The sequence below is a fragment of the Hermetia illucens genome, chromosome 3, assembly GCF_905115235.1.
Source record: "Hermetia illucens chromosome 3, iHerIll2.2.curated.20191125, whole genome shotgun sequence".
Classification (NCBI taxonomy): Eukaryota; Metazoa; Arthropoda; class Insecta; order Diptera; family Stratiomyidae; genus Hermetia; species Hermetia illucens.
In genome coordinates, this window is record NC_051851.1 from 18454271 (window position 1) to 18475858 (window position 21588).

The 21588-nt window shown below is 41.1% G+C and overlaps 1 protein-coding gene across 3 annotated transcripts in view; it reads right to left on the reverse strand.

Moving 5' to 3' along the window:
• Positions 1-4595: 4595 nt before the first annotated feature.
• Positions 4596-21588, reverse strand: part of LOC119651282 (protein similar) — a 549699-nt gene continuing 532706 nt past the window's right edge. For all 3 annotated transcript variants that reach the window (XM_038054794.1, XM_038054793.1, XM_038054791.1), the window contains one exon: positions 4596-6414. In XM_038054794.1, the coding sequence (XP_037910722.1) occupies positions 5707-6414 (708 nt within the window). In that variant the 3' untranslated portion in view covers positions 4596-5706. The remainder of the gene's footprint in view (positions 6415-21588) is intronic.

Sequence of the window (21588 nt, forward strand, 5' to 3'; positions counted from 1 at the left end):
AGATCCCGGCGGTGAATTTTCCATGAAACAACAAAAAAAAGGTGGAATGATATTGCCAGCAGCGCTTACACCGACGGCAACGATTACGTTGTTCCCACGCCCACCTGCAATAAAAAAAACTAGTTAGATCCCTTTCTGTGCGACCACTTTCACAGGTTGGGTCGGTAGAGTTCGTCGATATTCCAAAATAGCTTTTAAATTAGCGAAAAAGTTGTCCACCGATGCTCTGCAAAATCCTTTCGATCGTTGCAAGCTGCTTGATTATGGCTTCCGCAACGATATATTGTGGTGGCGGCTTATAAAGCTGTAATACCAATACCAATGGTCGCTTTATCAGCTTCCGGTCGTCATGGGTAGCATAGGTCAGGCGGCTAGTGGCTTTGTGTGGGCAAAAATAAGCGGTATCTTCATATACAGCTGCTACGCCTCACCGAGCCTCGCACTGCCTAAGTTTGAAGACCTGTTAGACAATCTTGTTCACGACGCAAAGGGACAAGGTCTAAAGGTGATAGCCGGTGACTTTAATGCGTGGGCTATCGGATGGGGCAGCAAAGAGACTAACGCAAGGGGGCGGTGCTTATTAGAAGCATATTTATAATAGATTACTCCCAGTCGTCAAGAGCCAAGGGGGCCTTTCAGATAGGCAGCATGGGTTCCCTAAAGCCAGATCAACCATTGATGCCATCAAAATGGTTACTGGCTTGGCCAAAAATGCAATTCATGGAAAGGGTTATACCAGCAAATATTGTGCGGTGGTAACCCTGGATGTGAGGAATGGATTCAACTCGGCCAATTGGAACCTTATACGAAAGTCTCCGGTCAAAGTCATTAGTGTTCCCACTTGCCTCGCCGCTATTATCGATAGCTACTTGCAAGAGCGGACACTCTGGTATGATACCGATGATGGACCCAAGGAGTACGTTATCTCCGCGGGTGTCCCACAGGGCTCTGTACTGGGCCCACTACTGTGGAACATCATGTATAATGATGTACTTAGCCTTCCGGTTAAGGGGTTACGCCGATGATATAGCACTGGTTGTGGTCGCAAAGCATCTCGAGGATGCTAAGTTGTACTGAAGCGAAGCAATCAGTGTTGTTAAGGCTCGGTTAGAGAGTGGTGGACTGGCACTCGCGGAGGAAAAGACGGAAGTGGTCCTCATCACTAAGCGCCGCAAAAGGAATTACGCCGACTCGCACGGTTTCAGGTATTGCCTCACCACCTTAACACCTTCTACAATATCCTCTCTGATCTCCTCTCCTGTTATGTCCCTTCTTCCCTTCCCTGCCTACGTTCGTACCCAACTTGGTTCACAACGGAACTTCATATTAACATTCGCTTGAAACATACGCTGCGGAAGAAGTTTCGGGCTTCTAAAAATGACGCCGACCTTGCTCACTTTAAGGCTATACGATCTACTGTGAAGTCAATGGTCAGAAAAGCGCGTAAAAGGTACCTATTGAGCGTCGAAGCCGCCCTTGCCCGCGGTAACTTTTGGTCTCACGCTCGCAACTCTCGTAATCCAACTTAATCTCTCCCTTCTTCTATCAGCTTCGCTGACTCCACTGCTAACTCCCCACAACAATCCTGCGACCTTCTCTTCAGCGTTTTCTCCCTCAAGTCCTCCACCTTTTACAACTTTCATAACTACAGACTCCTCTGAATCTCTAGCCATTCCTCTCCTTACGCCTTCCTTGATGGAATTCCTCATTGGTAACCTTGACCCCAATGTCGGACCTGGCCCCGATGGGCTTCCTAATCTCTTCCTCCTTAACTGTAGAAAACACTTTTCCCTCCCCCTGTGTATAATCTACAACAAAAGTCTAGATGAATGCTACTTTCCCCGTCTGTGGCCCTTATCATTCCTATCCTCAAAAGCGGAGACCCTTCCCTTGCTGTGAACTACCGCCCCATTTCTCTTCTCTCCTCTTGCTCCAAAATCCTAGAAAGATACTTCAACGACTGGTTGACCGCGCACTTTGGTCACCTCATTGTCAAAGAGCAGCATGGTTTCGTGAAACATAGATCAACGGCTCAAATCTTCTGGTCTTTACCAACTTTGTTGCTAAACGCTTGAATTCACGACAGGAGGTACATGCTATTTATGCTGATTTCTCCAAAGCTTTGACTCCGTTCACCATCACATTCTTCTCTGTAAACTTTCATCGCTAGACTTCCCTCCCTCAGTCATCTCCTGGCTTTCCTCCTATCTCTCATACCGTTCCTGCAAAGTTTCTTTTCATGGTCACTCATCTGGTTCCTTCTGTCCTTTCTCTGGTGTTCCCCAAGGCTTTACACTTGGCCCCCTACTCTTCCTGTTTTTTATCAATGACCTCGCCTCCATCCTCACCTGTCCTTATTTGCTTTACGCAGACGACCTTAAATTGTTAACCTCTGTTTCGTCTCCATTGGACTGTGCTCTCTTACAATCCAACCTTGATAATTTAGCCCGTTGGTGTTCGGTCAACAAGCTAACACTGAATGTCAACAAATGCCACTGGATACGTTATTCCCTTAAACCCTCCCCATCATCCTTTTTCTATTCTCTCAGTGGACAACCCATTTCACTAGTGACCTTCTTCAAAGGCCTGGGTGTAATATTCGACGATAAACTTCGTTTCAATTCCTACTTCACTGATATCATCAATAGAGCTTCCAAAATGTCTGGTTTTATCCTACGTTCCTCATCCGACTTTACCTCAATCCAGCCCTCCTTAACACTCTTCAATTCCCTTGTCAGAAACATCCTTGAATATTGCTGTGTAGTCTGGTCCCCCTACCGTATCCGTGACTGCCGCGCTCTTGAAGCTGTACAACGCAAATTCACCCGGACCCTCTTTTACAAAAAGAACCTTCCACGGGTTGATTATCCGTCACGACTCCGCACCATCAATCTCCCCTCCCTACAGCAACGCCGTATCTTCCTTGACATGTGTACTCTTTTCAAACTCTGCAATGGTCTGATGGACTGCTCCGCCAACTCGGATATTACTTCCTCTGTCGCCTCGTCTCATTGCACACGTAGTCCGGACATTTTTGATGTATCCTTCGCGGAGCTCGAGATTTACTTTCGCTCTCCGGTCCCGAGGTTTTGCCGGTCCTACAATGCCCTACAGTTTGGGTCCTTTGACTCTATGTCCCTCTCTAGCTTTAAGCGTAAAATATGCCATTTACTTGCTCCTCCCTCTGAGGACAATATGTAATAAGAAATTTGCTTTCTGTGTATTGTCCTCATTAAATAAATAAATAAATAAATAGGTTCATGCAGTGGCCTGAAACACAACCTCTGAAAGAAATTACTGTACAATTTTGTACAGAGGCCCTCTGGCGAGATTGGATTCCACGCTTTGGTGTGCCCGCAATTATAATCACCAATCGGGGAATGGAGTTTGAGTCCTCCGTTTTCTCAGAGTTGACCAAACTTCTCGGCTTTAAACGCCACCGGAAAACCGCTTACCACCCGCAGTCCAATGGGATGCTCAGAAGGTGGCACAGGACGCTGAAAGCCACTATAATGGCCCAAGACGATCTTTATTGGTCGCAGGTCCTGCCACTCTTTCTTCTTGATCTCCGAACAACCAACCGCGAAGAATTTGCTGCAACTCCCGCGGAGCTGGTATACGAGGAGAATCTGAGACCCCAGCGACCCTGTTCTCGATATCAGGTCGGGACTCAATGATAGCGGGCATGTATAGCCAAATTACAAAAGAATCCAAAAGGCAACTGAAATTGTTTCACTTCTTCAATCTTCTTTTAGTCCATTCCTTTTTATTGCAAAGAAAACACAATAAATTTCTCTTTCTGCATAAAATCTTACCTTTATTCATATCAAATAGATTTGAAAACAAACATTAAACATTGTAATTTAAAAAAAACACGAAAACCTCCAAATACATAAAGAAGAAAATTTTAAATTCGAACCTTACTTTACAGTTCAACCAATAAGCCAACTTTATGGAAACTATACGGAAACATTACAGTAACTGATTATTGCGAAAATTGAAAAGTTATAATATATAAAGAAAATAATTAAAATATGATGAAAGCGAAAAGGAATATTTAAAAAAATGATGGAAACTGAAAGGAATATTAACAAAAACATGATGGAAACTGAAAGAAATATACCATCTACTCGTATAAACTCAAACCAATATTGTTGGTACAAAATGGTCTTATTTTAGGTGCCAACAACATACCCGGTCCCGTCCAGTGAAAATATGAAGAAGCAAAGAAAACTGGCTTAATTCAGAACTTTACAAACTACCTCGAGTAAACAAGAAAAAAGATTCACTAAAGTTACTAAAACTACGCTCTATTGAATTATCTAAACATTTCTTTGCGTTATATTTCGCAATACGTTCTCCCAAACATTTACTTCTGTTTTTTTATATTGGATTTATCAATCATTGCTAAATGTAAGTTGTATGTTGTCCCAAATCTCTTTTGTGTTTGATTGAAATTAAAAAAAAAAATATAAAAATTGATAATTAGGGGAAAATGCAACCATAAAAATTGAAAGTATTATTTTAAAAAAAATATTATTTATGGATACACACTGTAGTATACTTTATAAAATTTCAAAAAAAAATTTTTGAAAAAAAAAAATGCTTTTAATAAAATGGTTTGTCCATTTTGAATGTCCTTCACCAGCAAAAAAATAGAAAAAAATAAAATAAAAACTTGAATTTTAATGTTAATTTGAGAACAACTTTAATTTTTTTTGTAGAGGTCGCTCTGTTTGCACTTTCTTTTGTTTAAAAAATAAATCTATAATTTCCCCGGAACTCATTGCAAACTACTTCTTCTATTAAATTGATGGAAAACAAATGAAAAACGTACTCTAAAAATATTTATATGCACAAAACTTGTCAATTTACCTTAACATAAAATCTAATTATTTTTTATTTATTTTTTTTTTCATTTTTATTTTCATTTATGTTTATTTATGTATAATGTATTTATATTTATTAGGCAGCTCCAAAAATTGCTTAAAAACTACAAACAAACATTTTATATTGTTGAAATTAAAGGAATAACTTTTTGTTGGATTACTTGATTTTTGATGTAATCAAATTCTATTCCCGTTTTGAATAACTTCTTCTATTTTAACTTTCCTTTACTGAAACTAACTCAAACAATTCTGTATAAACTTTAACATAGGCTAAACTCTAAACTTCTCGTTATCCCTCATTTTGCTTTTATTTACGATTAACTTTATTCGAAACGTTGTTCTGTCCCAACATAAATTTGTTCACCCCCTCCCAGCCTCCTTTTTAGTAAAAAATACTCCAAAAATAGTAAAAACAGTTGACATTGTTTTAAATGCAGAAAGTTTGTTATTAGAAGTAAATGTTTTCGATGAATTTGGAAAAGTATTGTCAAATGAAATTAAAAAAAAAAATAAAACAAATCCTAGAAGTCAACAATCCTGAGTGGTATATTTATAGATTTTTATTCTCTTTCAGCGCTTTATGATCCTTTAACACTTTTATTCCTTTTTATTTTCATATTTATGATTTTCTATTTGATAATTTATTTTTTCATCTCGTTACTTGGACTGGGGGAAGAACTGAACGTGAACAAATTAAAAAAAAACTATTGCCAAAAATTAACGAGAAGTCCACTGTATATAAATATGTGTTGCTTTACTCTTAAATTTAAATTGGTTTTTACCGTTCCTTATACATTTCGCCAAAGAATTATCATTTCTAGGTCGCCGCATTGGCTGGTGGCCATCCATTTAGAACTTTTGTTATTTCATTCTCCTGAAGAAAGTCACCGCCCAGGGGTTCATCCATGCTGTAGTCGTCGTTACAAAGATCCATCAAGAACGGCGAGCATAGTGGGTTGTCCTCATCGAGGAATGAGAACGACATTTTGTGTGACCCTCTCTCGCCTAAGCCTGCACTACCGCCTGTTCCTCTACCTGCTGAAGACATTTTTAAGGCTGGTTGGTTCGATGGTGGCGGCGATGTGTCCATTTTCGAGGTCCCATTGAAAATCATGCCATCGTTCGTAGTTTCCTTTTCGCGGTTCATGTTCCGAAATAGACTGTAGAATAAGGAAGGTCCCCGACTGGGAGTCTGGCCACACTCCACGCCACTATCGCTACCACCGGAGTCAGACCCACCCGGAGAGAATGTACCAGCTACTAAGGGATCCATAGAGCCGTGATGAGGGGTTATACTGTCACGCCCACCCTCATCGACGTCGGTATCAATCGGAATCGGGGGAGATGGAAGAATGCCTACTCCACCTATGAGCGGGTTGGCTCCACAGCGACGTAGTACTTGTTCAGTGGATACTTTGCACATCAATGGTCTGCCGGCGTAGAAATTAGGTTGTGGGGAGTTTTGTAATGAGCGCGAAAAACGATCCTCTTCGATTATGGCATCAGAAAACTGGTGAAATGCATCCTGTTAGGAATAATTAAAGAAAAGAAAAAACAAATTAGTAAATAAATTATGCAGTGCACAGGATAGTTGGCTGAATTAGATGGGTTTTAAATTTAATTGAATATCTCTGTAGTCTGTCCAACCAACCATCCTTTTGTAAAAATTTCCAAAGTAGAAGTTGGTCAAAAATTTGACCAGTTTTAAGGTCAATTTACCCAACGGATAATAGATTTCTCTTAATTTTAAAAACTACATGAAAACGACTAAATTTTTATAATTTTACAATAAGAAAATTTTTTAATGTTTTGAGTTCTTTTATCTTCATTATTTGTTAAATTTCTATTCCAGTCAAACTTTGTAAATGGATCGATAACACTTTAATCTTAAATATCTATGATGACTACCTAATCCACTAGTCCATAAAATAAAACTTTTTAAAATCATATTCCTAAAACTATTCTTAATTTTTTGCTTATACGAAAATTAGTCCAGGATAGGCTGCTACGCTGACGCTGCTTTCGTCCTTGTCTCTCTACTTGTATTTATTGCCAGTAAAAGCCTAAAAAATAAAAACAATTTTTGCACAATGACACCCTTCCCGGGTTTTGTGTTCGGAACTTATTCTTCCTTACCATTCTTACCTTTCCCGGCAACCTTTTAAATAAGTCACTTGATAATTTCACAGGATGACATGTAGATGGCCACAACTGACAAATAGTAGGAGCGATGACAGCACTAAATGTACACCTAGTGATGAAAACAAAGATAACAAACCGACGCGAAAAGATCACTTCCATTACATTAGCGATACCATCAGGTCAACCGACGTGATGTGTTTTTACTTTCCACTCATGCTATTGTTCCAATTATAAAGGGTATTTTTTATCGACTGCGAAAACACACGTTTTACTCAATATTTGTAGTGTACTAGATCTTACACTACAAAATCCATCTGGTTTTTAGACAGTAAAAACCTTTAAATTATATAATACATGTAAAAATTTCATGACAATCTGACTTTTAGTTCACAAGTTCCAGCTCTTATTAATGCAACCATTTGTAATTTTTCAAGAAATTGAAAAATCCGCTGATAAAGCATTGACTTCTAGTTGGGAATATACCGTTTAATTAAAACACTGATAAGTATTTTCACATCGCATTCCAGGCAATTGTAACATGATATATGACAATAGATGAAATATGGAACCATCACTATCCACCACAGCCAAATTGGCACTCAGGTCAGTGGACAGCCAAGGATAAAAATCGTTCAAAACGAATAAAAAGCAACTGTCAACAGACAAACTTTTGACTGTATATATTTGGGATATGCACGGTATTTTTCTTAACGATTACCTCTACAAAATAATCTTTAATAGAAAATACTATATGGCGTCATTGAACGAAGAACGAAGAAATTCCGGAAAAAATCTTCCCACAATAAACAAGTCGGGGAAACCGGAAGCTGGACATTTTAGGTATGAAAGGTTTTGTGTATTTCTTTTTTGAAGACATTTGAGTGTGAATTTGTCCCATTAGTACGTAACACGTATTATATGTGTAGATTATATGAAAATATCCACTTTTTCGGTTGGGCAGGTTCTGCGAATGGCCCCGTTAAGTAAATGATCACTTTCCACATCACGAACTCCCAGCGTTTCCAACAAATGTCAAAACTAAGCCATGACTCTATTTGCGAAAAAAAATTTACACCCCCCTTTTGCATGTATGGGGACCTTCCCTTAAGTTCAACGTAAAAGGATGTAACTCACTGTATGCGTGAGCGTTCACAGTTCACACCTTGTATCAATCGCTACTACAATCTCCGAGAAAAAAGCGTGTGACGGACAGACAGATAGACAGGCAGACAGTAAACCGATTTTAAAAAGGTCTTGTGTAAAAAAAAGGAAAAGTGTTGTTTCATCACAGCAATAAATTCAGGCCTGATGAGAGAGAGAGAACCAAAAGGGAGTGATTGCCCCCCAGGGCTGAAGTTTTTTCGGCACCTGGATTTTTTGTATAATTTTCGCCCCGGACCCCAGTTTTCCTTCTCTAGTTCTACCGTTTCAAATCATTCAGACCAATTTTTGGAAATTGTAGACTCTCTATTCCAGTCCTCCGAAAATCTCTAAATTCGGTTCTTAATGGTAGAAGCAACGAGTAAGTCGAAACCAACAACATTCTGTTCAAGAAGCAGAAGCGCTACCAACTTGGATGAAGGGTTTGCAAAGAGCAAAAATTATGGACTCTTTAGTTGAAGGGGAGGTAAGTGGAGGCAAAGGAAATCCGTTTAGAGAGGGAGGAAAAGAGGTAGGCTGGAGTGGAGACTTTAAGAAATATTAGGGGGGCTGCAAGATTTTTAGTCTGGCAGGTCATTACACTTTGCATTAATGAACGGAATATGGAAGATGTCGAAGAATTTATACATTTGAGTGGTGATATTCCACGGCGAAAAATTGGATGTCACTCTTTTAGAAAACCTTCAAATGCAGGTCACGCCAAGTACTCGGGCCTAAAAAAAATGTTAACCGGTTAACTACGATGATATTCCTGGCAAATACTCCTAGACGGATTGATCTGAAGGCAGATACCACAATGGATAGGATGCATATTGAGGAAGGACAACAGTGTTATTCGGTCGCCGATAAGTGGGTGTACCTACAACTTCATGGCGCAGGACAGTGGAAAAATAGTAAAAGCTTTTCCAAAAACCATGAGGGAGGCTAAAGTACATCACCAAGAATTGTGAATATGCGCAATTCGCCATGCAGCAGCTTCATCATGAAATATCTTGTTATGCAAAGGTGAGACCAGTTGAAATCTTGCAAATATCGATTGTACGGTTCGGAAACCAATAGCTCGATTGCATCCCCATGATAAGCAATCCAAGGCCGGATGTAAATGAGTTGAAAATAAGGGGCATGATCGCCATATTAGGACTAGCCTTACAAAGAACATTCACACAATTCGTGACATTTCTGGCAAACATTTTAAAGTTTCTCACCCTGTAGCATAAATGGAAGCAAGTCTGGGGAGTTGTCAAACAATCATTTCAGGAAAGCTTAGACTCCGTAGCATGCATGTTTCGACCGCGAAACGAGAATTAAAATATTTACAGATCTGTCAGTCACTTTCAACATGGTTTGGCAAAAATTGACTCCCCCCGTGAATGCCAAGACAAGATTGTCAGTTAGTGAAATTCCTGGAATTGTCTTTTTCGACCAGCGTGGTGTTTTGCGTATTGATTTCCTGTATATACGACGCTAAAAAAGAGCGGCTTATTTTGGGTGAAATAAGCTTTGACTGGCATGCCAAACAATCTGACCAAAGTGTTATAGACTCTCTTCCTTTTACTTAAAATCCTACTTTATCGCTCTGGGATCTCTGTTTCTTGGACCCCTTAAAAAGCAATAGGCAGATAGAATTGAACTGTCATCTCCCTATGGTGCTCGACAGATAACTTTAATGACGATAGCAAGAAGTATAACGCGCTAAATTGTCGCCTACTAGAAAAAGCCAAGAAGGGAATCCTTCCTAAAATTACTCTGTTGCCGCAAAACCCGTAGACACAAAAGGCTGAACACCTTCCATGCTTCTACAAAAGAGCTAATGATAACTTCTACAGTCGTCTTGAAACTTTACAGGGCTAACTACGTCATAATGATATTAAAATATTTCTTAGGGACTTTAACGCTCAAATTGAAATTTAAGGCATACACCGAGGAACAAAAGGAGTATACAGCCTTTAGCTTCCAGCCAACAATGACAATGAGCAGCCCTTCGTTAGCTTCGCCTTTAGAAGAGATAGAAAGCTCCATATGGTTCCCAAATAGGTACGAATCTGGACATCTCGAGAAAGCTAAATTTACAAGCATATCAACCGTGGGCTTATTCAGGAAAAAAGGAATTCTAGCATCCTCGACGTTTGTACACAAAAGGCAGTGAACTGCGATTTTGGTCACAAGCAAGTGAAAGTCACCTATCAAGGTTCCATCTTTACACTGTACGAAAAGAAGGCCAGCTCCATTAGGAGACTCAACATGGACAGACTCCCGAGGGAACCATTATATAATAATCGTTGGCGCAACAATCCATATTGGATCAGGGCCTTGAAGTGTGTTAGAGCACTTCATTCAAGACCGTAACGGTACACTAGGAGGCAATGTGGTCAGCATTGCGCTCGCCCGAGATTATTACCCTGATTTGACTCAGGTACTCATTTACAGCTGAGTCGACTGGTATCCGACGTCAAATCACGATGCAAATTCCACTGCCACCAGTGAGATTTGAACCGCGACCTTCCGTATGACAGCCTAGTGCTCTAACCACTGAGCTATCCGGACACGAGGGAACCATTGGCGCAAGGATATGTCCCCGCCTTGGAAAAGAAGGTAATACCAACAGAGAGACAAGAGAAAAGCGGGCTACTAAAAACATCAAGAAGGCAACATTGAGAACGGAATCTCGAAAAAGAAAGATGTGCAAAGAAATAAAGGAGAGGAAAAGCGATGCGTACAGACAGTCTTCCTCTATACTCTATACAAATTGGTGGACCTCGGCGCAAAACCGGGATGTCTGGGGATCCTTATTAAGACAGGGCTAGACCGGATACTGGTTGTTACGCCATTAATGATGATGAACTGTATCACCATATCCGTATTGCTCTGAACAAAATATCCTTTTCTGTATACTTTCGCTGATTTCCATACTATGTTCGCCCCAATGAATGTGGACTGCCATTTAATGGTCTTCATGGTTTGCCAGGTCAAGATTGCAAAAGATCACCACCGGATGAATAGATGGACGAGCGATAGATGGACCTTTAATTTCAAACGATTGTTTAATTCTCTTTACAAAGGACTCCCGTTTTTATAGTCTCCTATGAAAGAGGCGAAGAATATTGATCCAAAGTAATTAAAGTGGCTATTGGATGACGAGGCAATATTGTTCCCAAAAAAAAATTTCTCCTTCTGGTCTTAACTAGCTCCGAAAAAATCGTTCGCCGTTAATAGGATATGAACTAGAGTATGAGTGGAAGAATCTGAACTACAAATATTCAGACTAAGGATTCAGGATTTTATTTCAGTTATCCGTCGTATTCTCGTAGGGGGGCCAAATTTGGACTACTACATGAACTAGGGGTTACCTTGGAGGCGCGAGAGCGATGCCTGCACCTGGTCAACTATGGATCTTCCAATAAACCTAGAACAGGTTCCAATCTTCTTGTAGAAAAGAATGATGTAAGCCTTGCGAATCTGAAGTCCCATACTAAACTGGAGTCAAAAACTTGGTTGAAACTGAACAGCGAAAACGCTGAAATAATTCTCCAGTACTCGACCACTCGAAGAGCTTCACATTCTCGATTTATTAGGAAACAAATGAACTTTTGAATCTCAGCAAAAGAGCCTACTGATAGGCTCACCTGTCAAACAATTCGAAATGGGTTGGAAATACAGCATACCACTAATGCCAAGGAGGGCCAAAAGTGGGGAAGCACCAGATCAGAAATTATGTAACTACTCACAGAGCATGCGGACTTGCGAAAGTGCTGGCATATCCACGTATCAAAGATTAATTTGGATAGAAAACCGAATTTAAAAAGAAATTTTAAACTTTGTGAACTAACTCTCAGGAGTGGCCCTAGAGAATCAATGCTAACCACAGACCGAAGTGTTTCAATTTTTATTCGATATGCTCCTGAGAAATGCAAAGAATGGGGGGTTTATTTCGAAGCAATGTTGACACTATCAAAAATCATAACAAACCTCGAATTTTCATCATTAGATACCTCTACATTCGAGTCTCATTTATGAAGTCAAGGGTGCTAGATCCATTCCAACTCTAACTGGAAAGCGTTGAAGTTTTGATCAATGAAATATGACAAACATCTCCTTTGACAAAATAAACTGCTATCAGAACCCCTTTACCGAATTGCTGTAGACTTGACTTTTAACTTCATCAACTTCCATCTAATTCCTTCATTTGCATACTCGTCATGTCTCTAACTTCCCAATATAAATCAATTAACAACGCCCCTCGAGAAGAACAAAGCTAGCATAACTCGAAATAGAACACATTAATTATTCTTCAATTAAATAATCAAGAAATCATCAATTTCGTCCCCATTCCCTTCTCAGCCCCAAGCGTACAACTGCCATCGTCCTTACTTCGATGTTCACAAACATTCAAAAAAAAGCTTTCTCTTGCCTTCACTTTCCCATCCCCCATTCCATTCCATCATATAAACTTTCACTTTCAATCATTCAAAAGTATTCCGACGACAACCAGGGAATACCATGCAATTGAGAAAAAGTAGAAAATAGAGGGAAAAAAAAGACCTAGTCCAATTCATCCTTTCGTTTCCCATCACCCAATGGACACTCAGTCTAATGTTGAGGGGTGGAAAGTAGTGTTGGGAAATTGATCCTATCTAGTCTGCATGAAGCTTTCCCAAGTGATGTAAATATCGGGGCTGTAGTATGCCTTTTTTCCTAGTCAATTATTTGTCTATGTGGGGTTGGAAATAAAAAAGAAATTGTAGAATAGTATTTTGTAGTGTTTTGTATTTCAAAGGGTACATTGATAAGGGATGAGTGAGGTCTCTGTTGTCTCTTTCAAATATTTTTAAAAATAGAGAAGGTCTCTTCGAAAAAACAGCCCCACCCTCATGATATAGCGAAAAATAGTAAAAGGAGGACGTTCATCAACCACCTCCCTCCAGCAGTCTATGTCGGGTGCACGCTTCACACTGGTACTGATATGAGGATTATCTAATGTCATTGCTATCCTTAGGACCGGGTACCCAATTGAAAAAAAGTATAGCTCGGCATAAGGCTCAAATAAATTTTTGCATAACGTGGGGTATCAATGACAGCTAGTACGGAATTCAGACAAAGGTCGCCTCCTTGTGTCAGCAACTAACCGAGCCCTGGGAAAGTCTGCTTCCAAAGAGCTCTTCTGGCTTTCGTGATAGCAGATCAAGCCCCCGACGAATAACAATTGAGCCACGTGCGGCTCAGCAAGAGTGACAGAACGTTGAGAATTTCCAAATAAATTGGATAGGCCAAAATACCAGGACAGACATTTAGGTAGTGGTATTTTATGTTTGGTTAGCATATCGAACTACTTCTACGTAACGCGGACAGAAAATTAACGCCGACGTGGATATATGACTAGAATCGACTTTGTTGAAGGGAACTAGGTAACAAATATTGTGGCAGCATATTAAGGGCACTTGTTTGACAGTTTTTTCCCAGAAAGACCTAGGATTCCTCCCTTTTTCTAAGCCTGTAGTATCCTGCAGTCTTGGCATATCGAACTGTTTTTAGTTATAGACGACTAACCACTCATACGCCGGATTCCGGTTTCGCCATATACGGATGTATGTTTGTATTTATCTTCGTGTTTGCCCGCCCTTATAGGCTTGCCATCATGTCTATGATGAAAATAAAGCATACTCTCATTGAAGGTGAAAGTAGAGGATATGAATACGCTATTCTTTGCAAATTAGTGGGATATCTCTGTGACACGAAGAAGTTACCAAATAGGCAGGATCTGTATTAGTCCCAGATGGAAGCAGTTGTCAACAGAGACTCGAATAAGAGAATGAGATGTAGATAGCGATCACATACTCTTATCAGTGGGCATAAGATTCAGCCCAGTAGCGATCAGAAAGACTGCTTTAACTGCATTCTAGAAAAATAAAAGGGAAACAGGCTATAATAGATATTCCAGAGAACGTGCAGCGCAGAAAAAAAAACAATAGGAGGATGCTATATGATAAAATAGGATCAAGCAATCAAAAATAAATTATGCAATTAACCCGAATCATAGATGAAAGGCTACTGGCCACCACCAATAAAAAAATTGAACGTTGGAAAAAACATTTCAACATTCCCAACTGTATTCTGCCAGGACAATAGAGGGAAATCAACACAACGGAAATACTAACATTTTCAACACGGAAATAGTAGACGCAATCTTTAAATTAAAGAATCACAAAATAGTAGAGACTGGCGGAATCCCAAAAAAGCTGTACCAAACGAATGCGGATTGACAGATAGGGTCCTACAGCCAATCCTTCCCAAGGGCACAGAATAAATTGCTGCAGTATCGGAAAGGGGGATAATTGGTAAGGCACTAAAAATGGTGACAACTGGCGAAGAATTATTACACTTTGTAAACAATCAAGCTCGCCCAGAATAGACCAGTATATAGAGGACAATCTATGAAAAGACCATGGTGTGTTCAAAAAAAGAAAAGGGGTCGTTGACAACTCGGTTAATTGTGGAACAGTCAGCATGAAAAAGTATGCAGAGAGAGAGAAAGAAACTCTCCCCAAACATCACGTTCGTCAGCTCCAGATGAACGTTTGACATGCTCAACTAAAAAAGGAATGTGAGAGGCCCAAACCTGCTGAAAAGAACAGGAGAAAGGGGGAGAAAAGAAGGGATATTTCGGCCCGACATACATTTCAATGAAACAAAAGGAGTAACATCACGCCCACATTTATAGAGTGGATGGAACGCACCCTAATTTGCATAGGACCTTAAACCAATACTCTTTATTGAGCAACCTAAGTTTTGGCCAAGGAGAGATGAACCCAATAGGACAATCTGCCGAAAATACTCACGTCCATTCATCGGGTACAGCGCAGTGTCGACGGCGGAAAAAAGTTGCAGAAAGCTGTAACATAAGTAATCACAAAGGACTTCAACACTAGATGCAAAGGTGTCCAACAGACCATAACTATGGAGTCACAAATTATCCCTTAGAAGTGTAGGTTCCTCATATATTGTTGGAGGAGCAAAAATGAATTCGAAGTTTTCCAGAGATTCTTCAAGCGACTTCAACATGAGAGTAAGTTATTTTGAAGTGAATTGCACCTACGACGTAGTTTAGCTATACCATTACATACTTAATTCGAAACAAGTGAGAAAGGTCAGTGGGGAAGCATGGTTTAACAGGAAAATATAGATGTACGCAGGGAAGGTGATATAAGCGGGTTTTCTATTGGTGAAACGATTTCCACATCATCAAATCATCGTCTCCACAGTCCTCGTGTAATTGAGGCGAAATATTATTGTGATTTTCTGGAGAACATAAGGAAAGGAAGAACGTCATCTGTAGGAACCACCAGACTTTATTTATTCATCATCATCAAAGGCGCAACAATCGCTACCCATCGCTCCATCTCAGGCAAGGTCTGACTCGTCTTCTACCATATATGTTGCCCTTATAGACTTTCTGAGCTGGATCATCCTCATTCATACAGATTAAGTGACCCACCCACTGTAGTCTATTGAGCCGGATTCCATCACTATGACGGTTGATGCTCGGTCGCTCGTTGACGGTCGCTCATAAATTTTATCTTTATAGAGGCTACGGAATCGTCCATCCTCACGTAGGGGCCAAAAATTCTTCGGAGGATTTTTCTCTTGAGAGAATTCAGGTTTCCGCAGAATACATGGGGACTAGCAAAATCATTGTCTTGTATAGCAAGAGCCTTGACTTGAGTAACCGAAGAAATCCACCATGGAAAATTTCTCTGGAACGTCGGCGGGACTCACTAAGGCAGGACATAGCTAGACTGATTCAGGTCAGCACTGGTAATGCCAGCAGACGGATGAGAAATAAAGTGCGGAGGGTTTACCGGAGCTATGCCATCCCCAATGAAACACCCGTAGTTGAAATTCTGGACATAATAAAGCAGAAACCTTCTGTCATATGCAGTCGGTTACGACGGTATGGTGAAAGTCACTCCAGACGTGTCCAGAATGCAACATACGCGAGGAACCAGCGGAGCTTTTTCAGATCTCTCAATGAATCCCGACAGAACGTCCAGACAGTACAGCTTTCGGTAACGGAAGCGAAAGAATACTGGGGTGGATTTTGGAGGTTGCCCGGCCAGCATGCTGAGCATACTGAGTGGATCACCGCCGAAGGTACCCGCCATGCCAATACGCCTGGCATGAATTTTGTGGATGTTACCGCCCAGCGTTCTAACCACTTGAGCCATCCGGACACCGGAGCCAGAGGATTTCGAAAAGGAGCTGAGAAAACCAATGCGAGTTGATAATATGTAATAAATGTCAGGAGGAAGTATAGGAACAAAACAAAGGAAGTAAAAAAATCCATAAGAGTTCTACACAAACGTGCTATATGACTAAATAAGATTATTGACAGGCATGAGCAAACGGCGGAACTAACTTATACAGATATTAGACGGATGGCTACTAACCTCCTCGCACGAACAATAGAGTTTCTTTGGGAACAGACCTGACACTCTGAAAGGTTGCGTTAGCGCTAGATGAAACCGTATTTCATTAATAATGTTGAGCTTGCAAAAAAGGACAGATTAAGGCTCTGCAACAACTGGTTCATCGTTACACCCTTAAATTATATAGACAAGATCATTTGCCAAATTTTCCATTTTTTGACATGTTTGGTAGCTAGCACTTCGAGTACCGAAATTGAAGACAATTTTTCCTTTATTTTTTTCTTCAGAAATTAATAAACGCTGACAATCGATTCCCGAAATATGGTATTTTTTTTTCAACACTTAAGGCTATAAGGCAAATAAAATAGTGCATAGAAGGCAACTCACAAGAAAAGCAAATCGACTTCAGATGAAGAGGAGGATGCAAACTCAGTCAGGAAGTAGTATGGGAGTTTCTAGTAGCAGAAGGCATTCCAAAGAAGCTAGCTTGAAAGAAGACGGAACTGGCCTTAATTCTCTCAGGTCTTTTTAACATCAACGAAATCATGAGCAAGACAAAGTATAAAAAGAATAATCGATTATCATTTTTTGACCAAGGATAAGAAACTTCCATCGAAATTCGCAATGATGAAAATGCGGTTCACTAAAGACAGTCTACCAAGTAAAAAGGACAACTGTCCAGGACAGCAGTAACTAATTGGATTCTCTATTTTGCTCTTGGGCAACATGACCGTAACTGGTTGCAAAGTGTTGTTTGATCCCTTGCGTGCATTCGCAAACACATGGGTACTAATTATAACCAGAGCAAATACCGCTTTGTTTAGGCCTACACTTGGCCGAACAAATTTTTTTGTTTAAGGATTAAAGGAGTCTTTTTTGCCCCACACACCCTTCTTTTGGGTCGTTGCACTCAAGTTTTTAAATAGAACGATTGAAGCTTTCGCCTGAGGAACCATTAAACAATCGAATTAATGCAGCCAAGTACGGAGTTAACGGAGTGCAGAAAGGATGTCGAAGAAAACGAGGATGCGTGGGGGACCGTTTTTTTTTTCTGAATCGATGAAAAGGATCTCAATGACTTTCTCCACGGTCGACTCACGGTTAATGCGCAAGTCTTATTGCGACCTTCTGAGGGATTGAAACTGTTATTCCGAAGGTAAGCTGTTACGCGTTAAATATTGAAGAAATTGGGATATGAGCTACCAGAACGTCTCCTTTGCCTTAGATAAGCGCCTTCTGAATTTCATTTTTTTGGATCCTCCTCCGCTTAAAGGGTAGCATCTCTTTCGCAAGTGTGTCCGGATGGTTCAAGTGGTTAGAGCGATAGGCTGTCGTAGCAGAAGATCGCGGTTCAAATCTTATTAGTGCCAGAGGGATTTGTTGGGGTGACTGGATGTCGGATACCAATCAACTAAGCTGTGAATAAGTACCTAAGTCAGTCAGTCAAATCTGAGTGATAATCACATTGCCACATTGCCTCCTACAGTGTACTGTAGTGTACCGTTACGGTCTTGAATGAAGTGTTCTAACACACTTTACGGTAGAGGGATGAAGTGAGTGAAAGGGCAGAATTGAGGGAAACTGCTTACATAAATCAGCATTCAAAATCGGTATGTATCATATCAGAAGAATCAGAAATTTTAGGCTACGAATTGGATTGACTAATCCCCCATGTTCAAACCACTGTAAAGAGTCAAGCAAATTTTGCAAATTCACCACCATCATCAACGACGCACCAACCGGTATCGGGTCTGAGCCTGCCTTAATAAGGAACTGCAAAGACCCCGGTTTTGCGCCGAGGTCCACCAATTCGATATCCGTAGAAGCTGTCTGGCGTCCTGGCCTGCGCCTTCGTTCCATCTTAGGCAGGGTCTGCCTCGTCTTCTCCATACGGATCAAGTGACCAGCCCATCACAACCTATTGAGCCGGATTTTATCCACAACCAGACGGTCGTGGTATCGCTCATAGATTTCGTCGTTATGTAGGCTACGGAATCGTCGATTTTTATATTGGGGGCCAGAAATTCTTCGGAGGATTGTTCTTTCGGACGCGGCCAAGAGTTTACAATTTTTTTTTTGCTAAGAACCCAGGTCTCCAAGGAATATATAAGGACGGGCAAGATCATAGTCTTGTACAGTAAGAGCTTTGACCCTATGGTGAGACGTTTCGAGGGAAACAGTTTATGTAAGCCGAAATATGTTCTGTTGGCAGCCAATATAACCGTGCGCGGATTTCATCGTCATAGCTGTTATTGGTTGTGATCGACCCTAGGTAGCAGAAATTTTCAGCAGAATTTTGCAAACTACTAAGGGAAATTATTGATTCGATACTCCACATGACCACATAGTGTGAGAAAAACCCGATTGGGAAAAATAAGGCTATAAATCACAGAAGGACATCTACAGGGGCAAGGATGGAAATATAATCAATAAACTCAAACACATCCAGAACAGATGGTGACAATATTTCCAGGAGCTATTGAACCTCAACTTGGTACCTAACTCTACAGCGTCTTATATTTCTCATTATCAAGGCTACGACAAACATTAGACACTACCTTCAATTATAGAAGCCGAAGCAGTAACTTGTGACCAAAAATACAACGACGCCCCCAAGGTAGACGATACCAGCAAAAGAATGAAGAAAGCGGACCACATCTCTCTTATCCTCTACATAGACCTGAGAGAGAACAACCATCTCAGGACCGGCGAGGAAATGTAGACCGGGATTTTCTACATAAAATTATACTTGACTTCCAAATAATGTTAAAACTGGTGCGAATGACAAAAGTCAAGATGGATAACATGGAGACCAAGTAGCGTTCACACAAACCCAGGTCTAAACGATTTTAGAGCTTAGTATGTGGTGAAGCTCCTTGTGGAAACCGGCTCACTCCGAAGCTTTTCAATTTAACGGTTGAGTAAAGGAGGTAGAAGGATTCATATGCATGCCCCTAACACACTTCTGATCAAGTCCATCCACGCAAAGGCGTATGCCCAGTGCTCAGGCCAAAGTAAAATCAGTTAGAAAAGAGAATCTGGTGCAATTTTAAGCTGCACAATGTCCATGGTGACCAAGTTGCATCTATTATAATAAAATTGCGATGGATTAGCCACGTGAATTTCCGAGCACACTATGAAGAAGCAGACCACGAAAGTTGTTGGGAGAACTCAACTGACAGAGACAACAGAGGGGACTTCGGGCTTCGGACAATTGGAGATGATTTATCCAGAGCCAAAGGTTCGATTCCGACCATAACATCACTGAACAAAAAGAAGATCTGGACAAAGCAGAATGGAAAAGAAGGAAACTGAGTAGCCTCAAATCTGCAAAGCAGGCAGGGTTACTAGTGCCTGGTGCAGGAAGGTGGGATAAACCCAGCCAAAACCACCATAGTACCATTCACTAGGAGGCGTAAGCTTGATCACCTGAGAGCCATAACATTACATGATATGGAGGTGAAATGAGAAACAAAGGTCAAATATTTGGGAATCACGCTAGACCAAAAATTACCCTGGAAGACACATGTCGGAAACACTTGTCAGAAAGCCACGAGGGCTCTGATAACTTGCAGATCCATAGCAGGAAAAAAATGCGGTTGCAGCCCGAAGATACTACTTTGGATATATACTGCAATAGTAGGCCAATGATTACCTATGGAGCGGTAATCTGGGCAGAAAGAACCCAACTCAGCACACAAGCCAGGGAATTACATAAGCTCCAAAGACTGGCTTGCGTGTGTATCAGTGGGGCAATGAGGACATGCCCAACGGATTAACCCCTCTTCATCTGCACATACAGATGGAGCAAGGAGATCAATATTCAAGATGGCCGGTAGAATGAGTGAGGCGGGGAGCTGCCTAAATCGAAGGAAGATTGATATCCTTTCTAGGCGGTATTTTGAATTACTGATACCGAGGGACAACATGACAACGAGGTTTCACTTCGATAAGAAGTTTGAAACACGTTCGAGTAACAAGGCAAACTGGGAGAGCGTGGCTGCGACATACGGCTTAAACCAGCAACTGATTACTTGGTACACTGACGGATCCCTCACAGCAGAGTGAGCGGGTGCCGGTGTCATTGGTCCAAGGAAAAATGTACTTTGAGCCAATGGGCAGGTACACTAGCATATTCCAGGAGGAAATATACGTCATAGACAAATGTGCCTCCTTTAATCTGCAAAGGAACTACAGGGGGCAGAACATAGCTATTCTCACCGATAGCCAAGCAGCGATCAAGGCACTTAGGTTCAACCAGGTGAACTCTAAACTGGTATGAGAATGCCTTGAGAGACTGAATACACTCGGTTCGTCCAACAAGGTCTGGATACTTTGGGTTCGAGGCCATGCTGGGTTGGAAGGCAACGAGGCAGCGGATGAAATAGCCAAGAAGGGAGCAGGGATGCCTTTACACGGGTCAGAACCCTTCTGTGGAATCGGAAGCGGTTTCATGGCTATGAATCTAAGAAACGAACAGAAACGGTTGAGGGAACTGTATTGGGCGGGCCTACCAGGGATGGAGCAGTCCAGGGTGCTTATTGGGGGATACGAACCCATGCGTACAAAGGATTGCTTAAACCTTACCAAAAAGAACCTCCGAATCATAGTGGGAATTCTCACTGGTCATTGTCGGCTGAACTATCACCTAGGGAAGCTAGGGATATCTACGGACACTGCCTGCAGGTTTTGTGAGGAGGAGGACGAAACCTCTATACACGTCCTGGGACAGTGTCCGGCACTTGTGCAAAGTAGGTCGAGACATCTGGGAGAACACTTAATACCAGATGCAAAACTGAAACATCTGGAAGTGGGGAACATACTAAAGTTCCTAACGGTTACATGCCTGCTTGAGATACTATGTTCAATAGGTACACTATAACCAGTAAAAGGGGCACAATAGTTCTTCAAGGACGCGGTGCGACTTTCCCTCAACAGAATAATAATAATCCTCAAATCTCAGAAACATGTTGGTG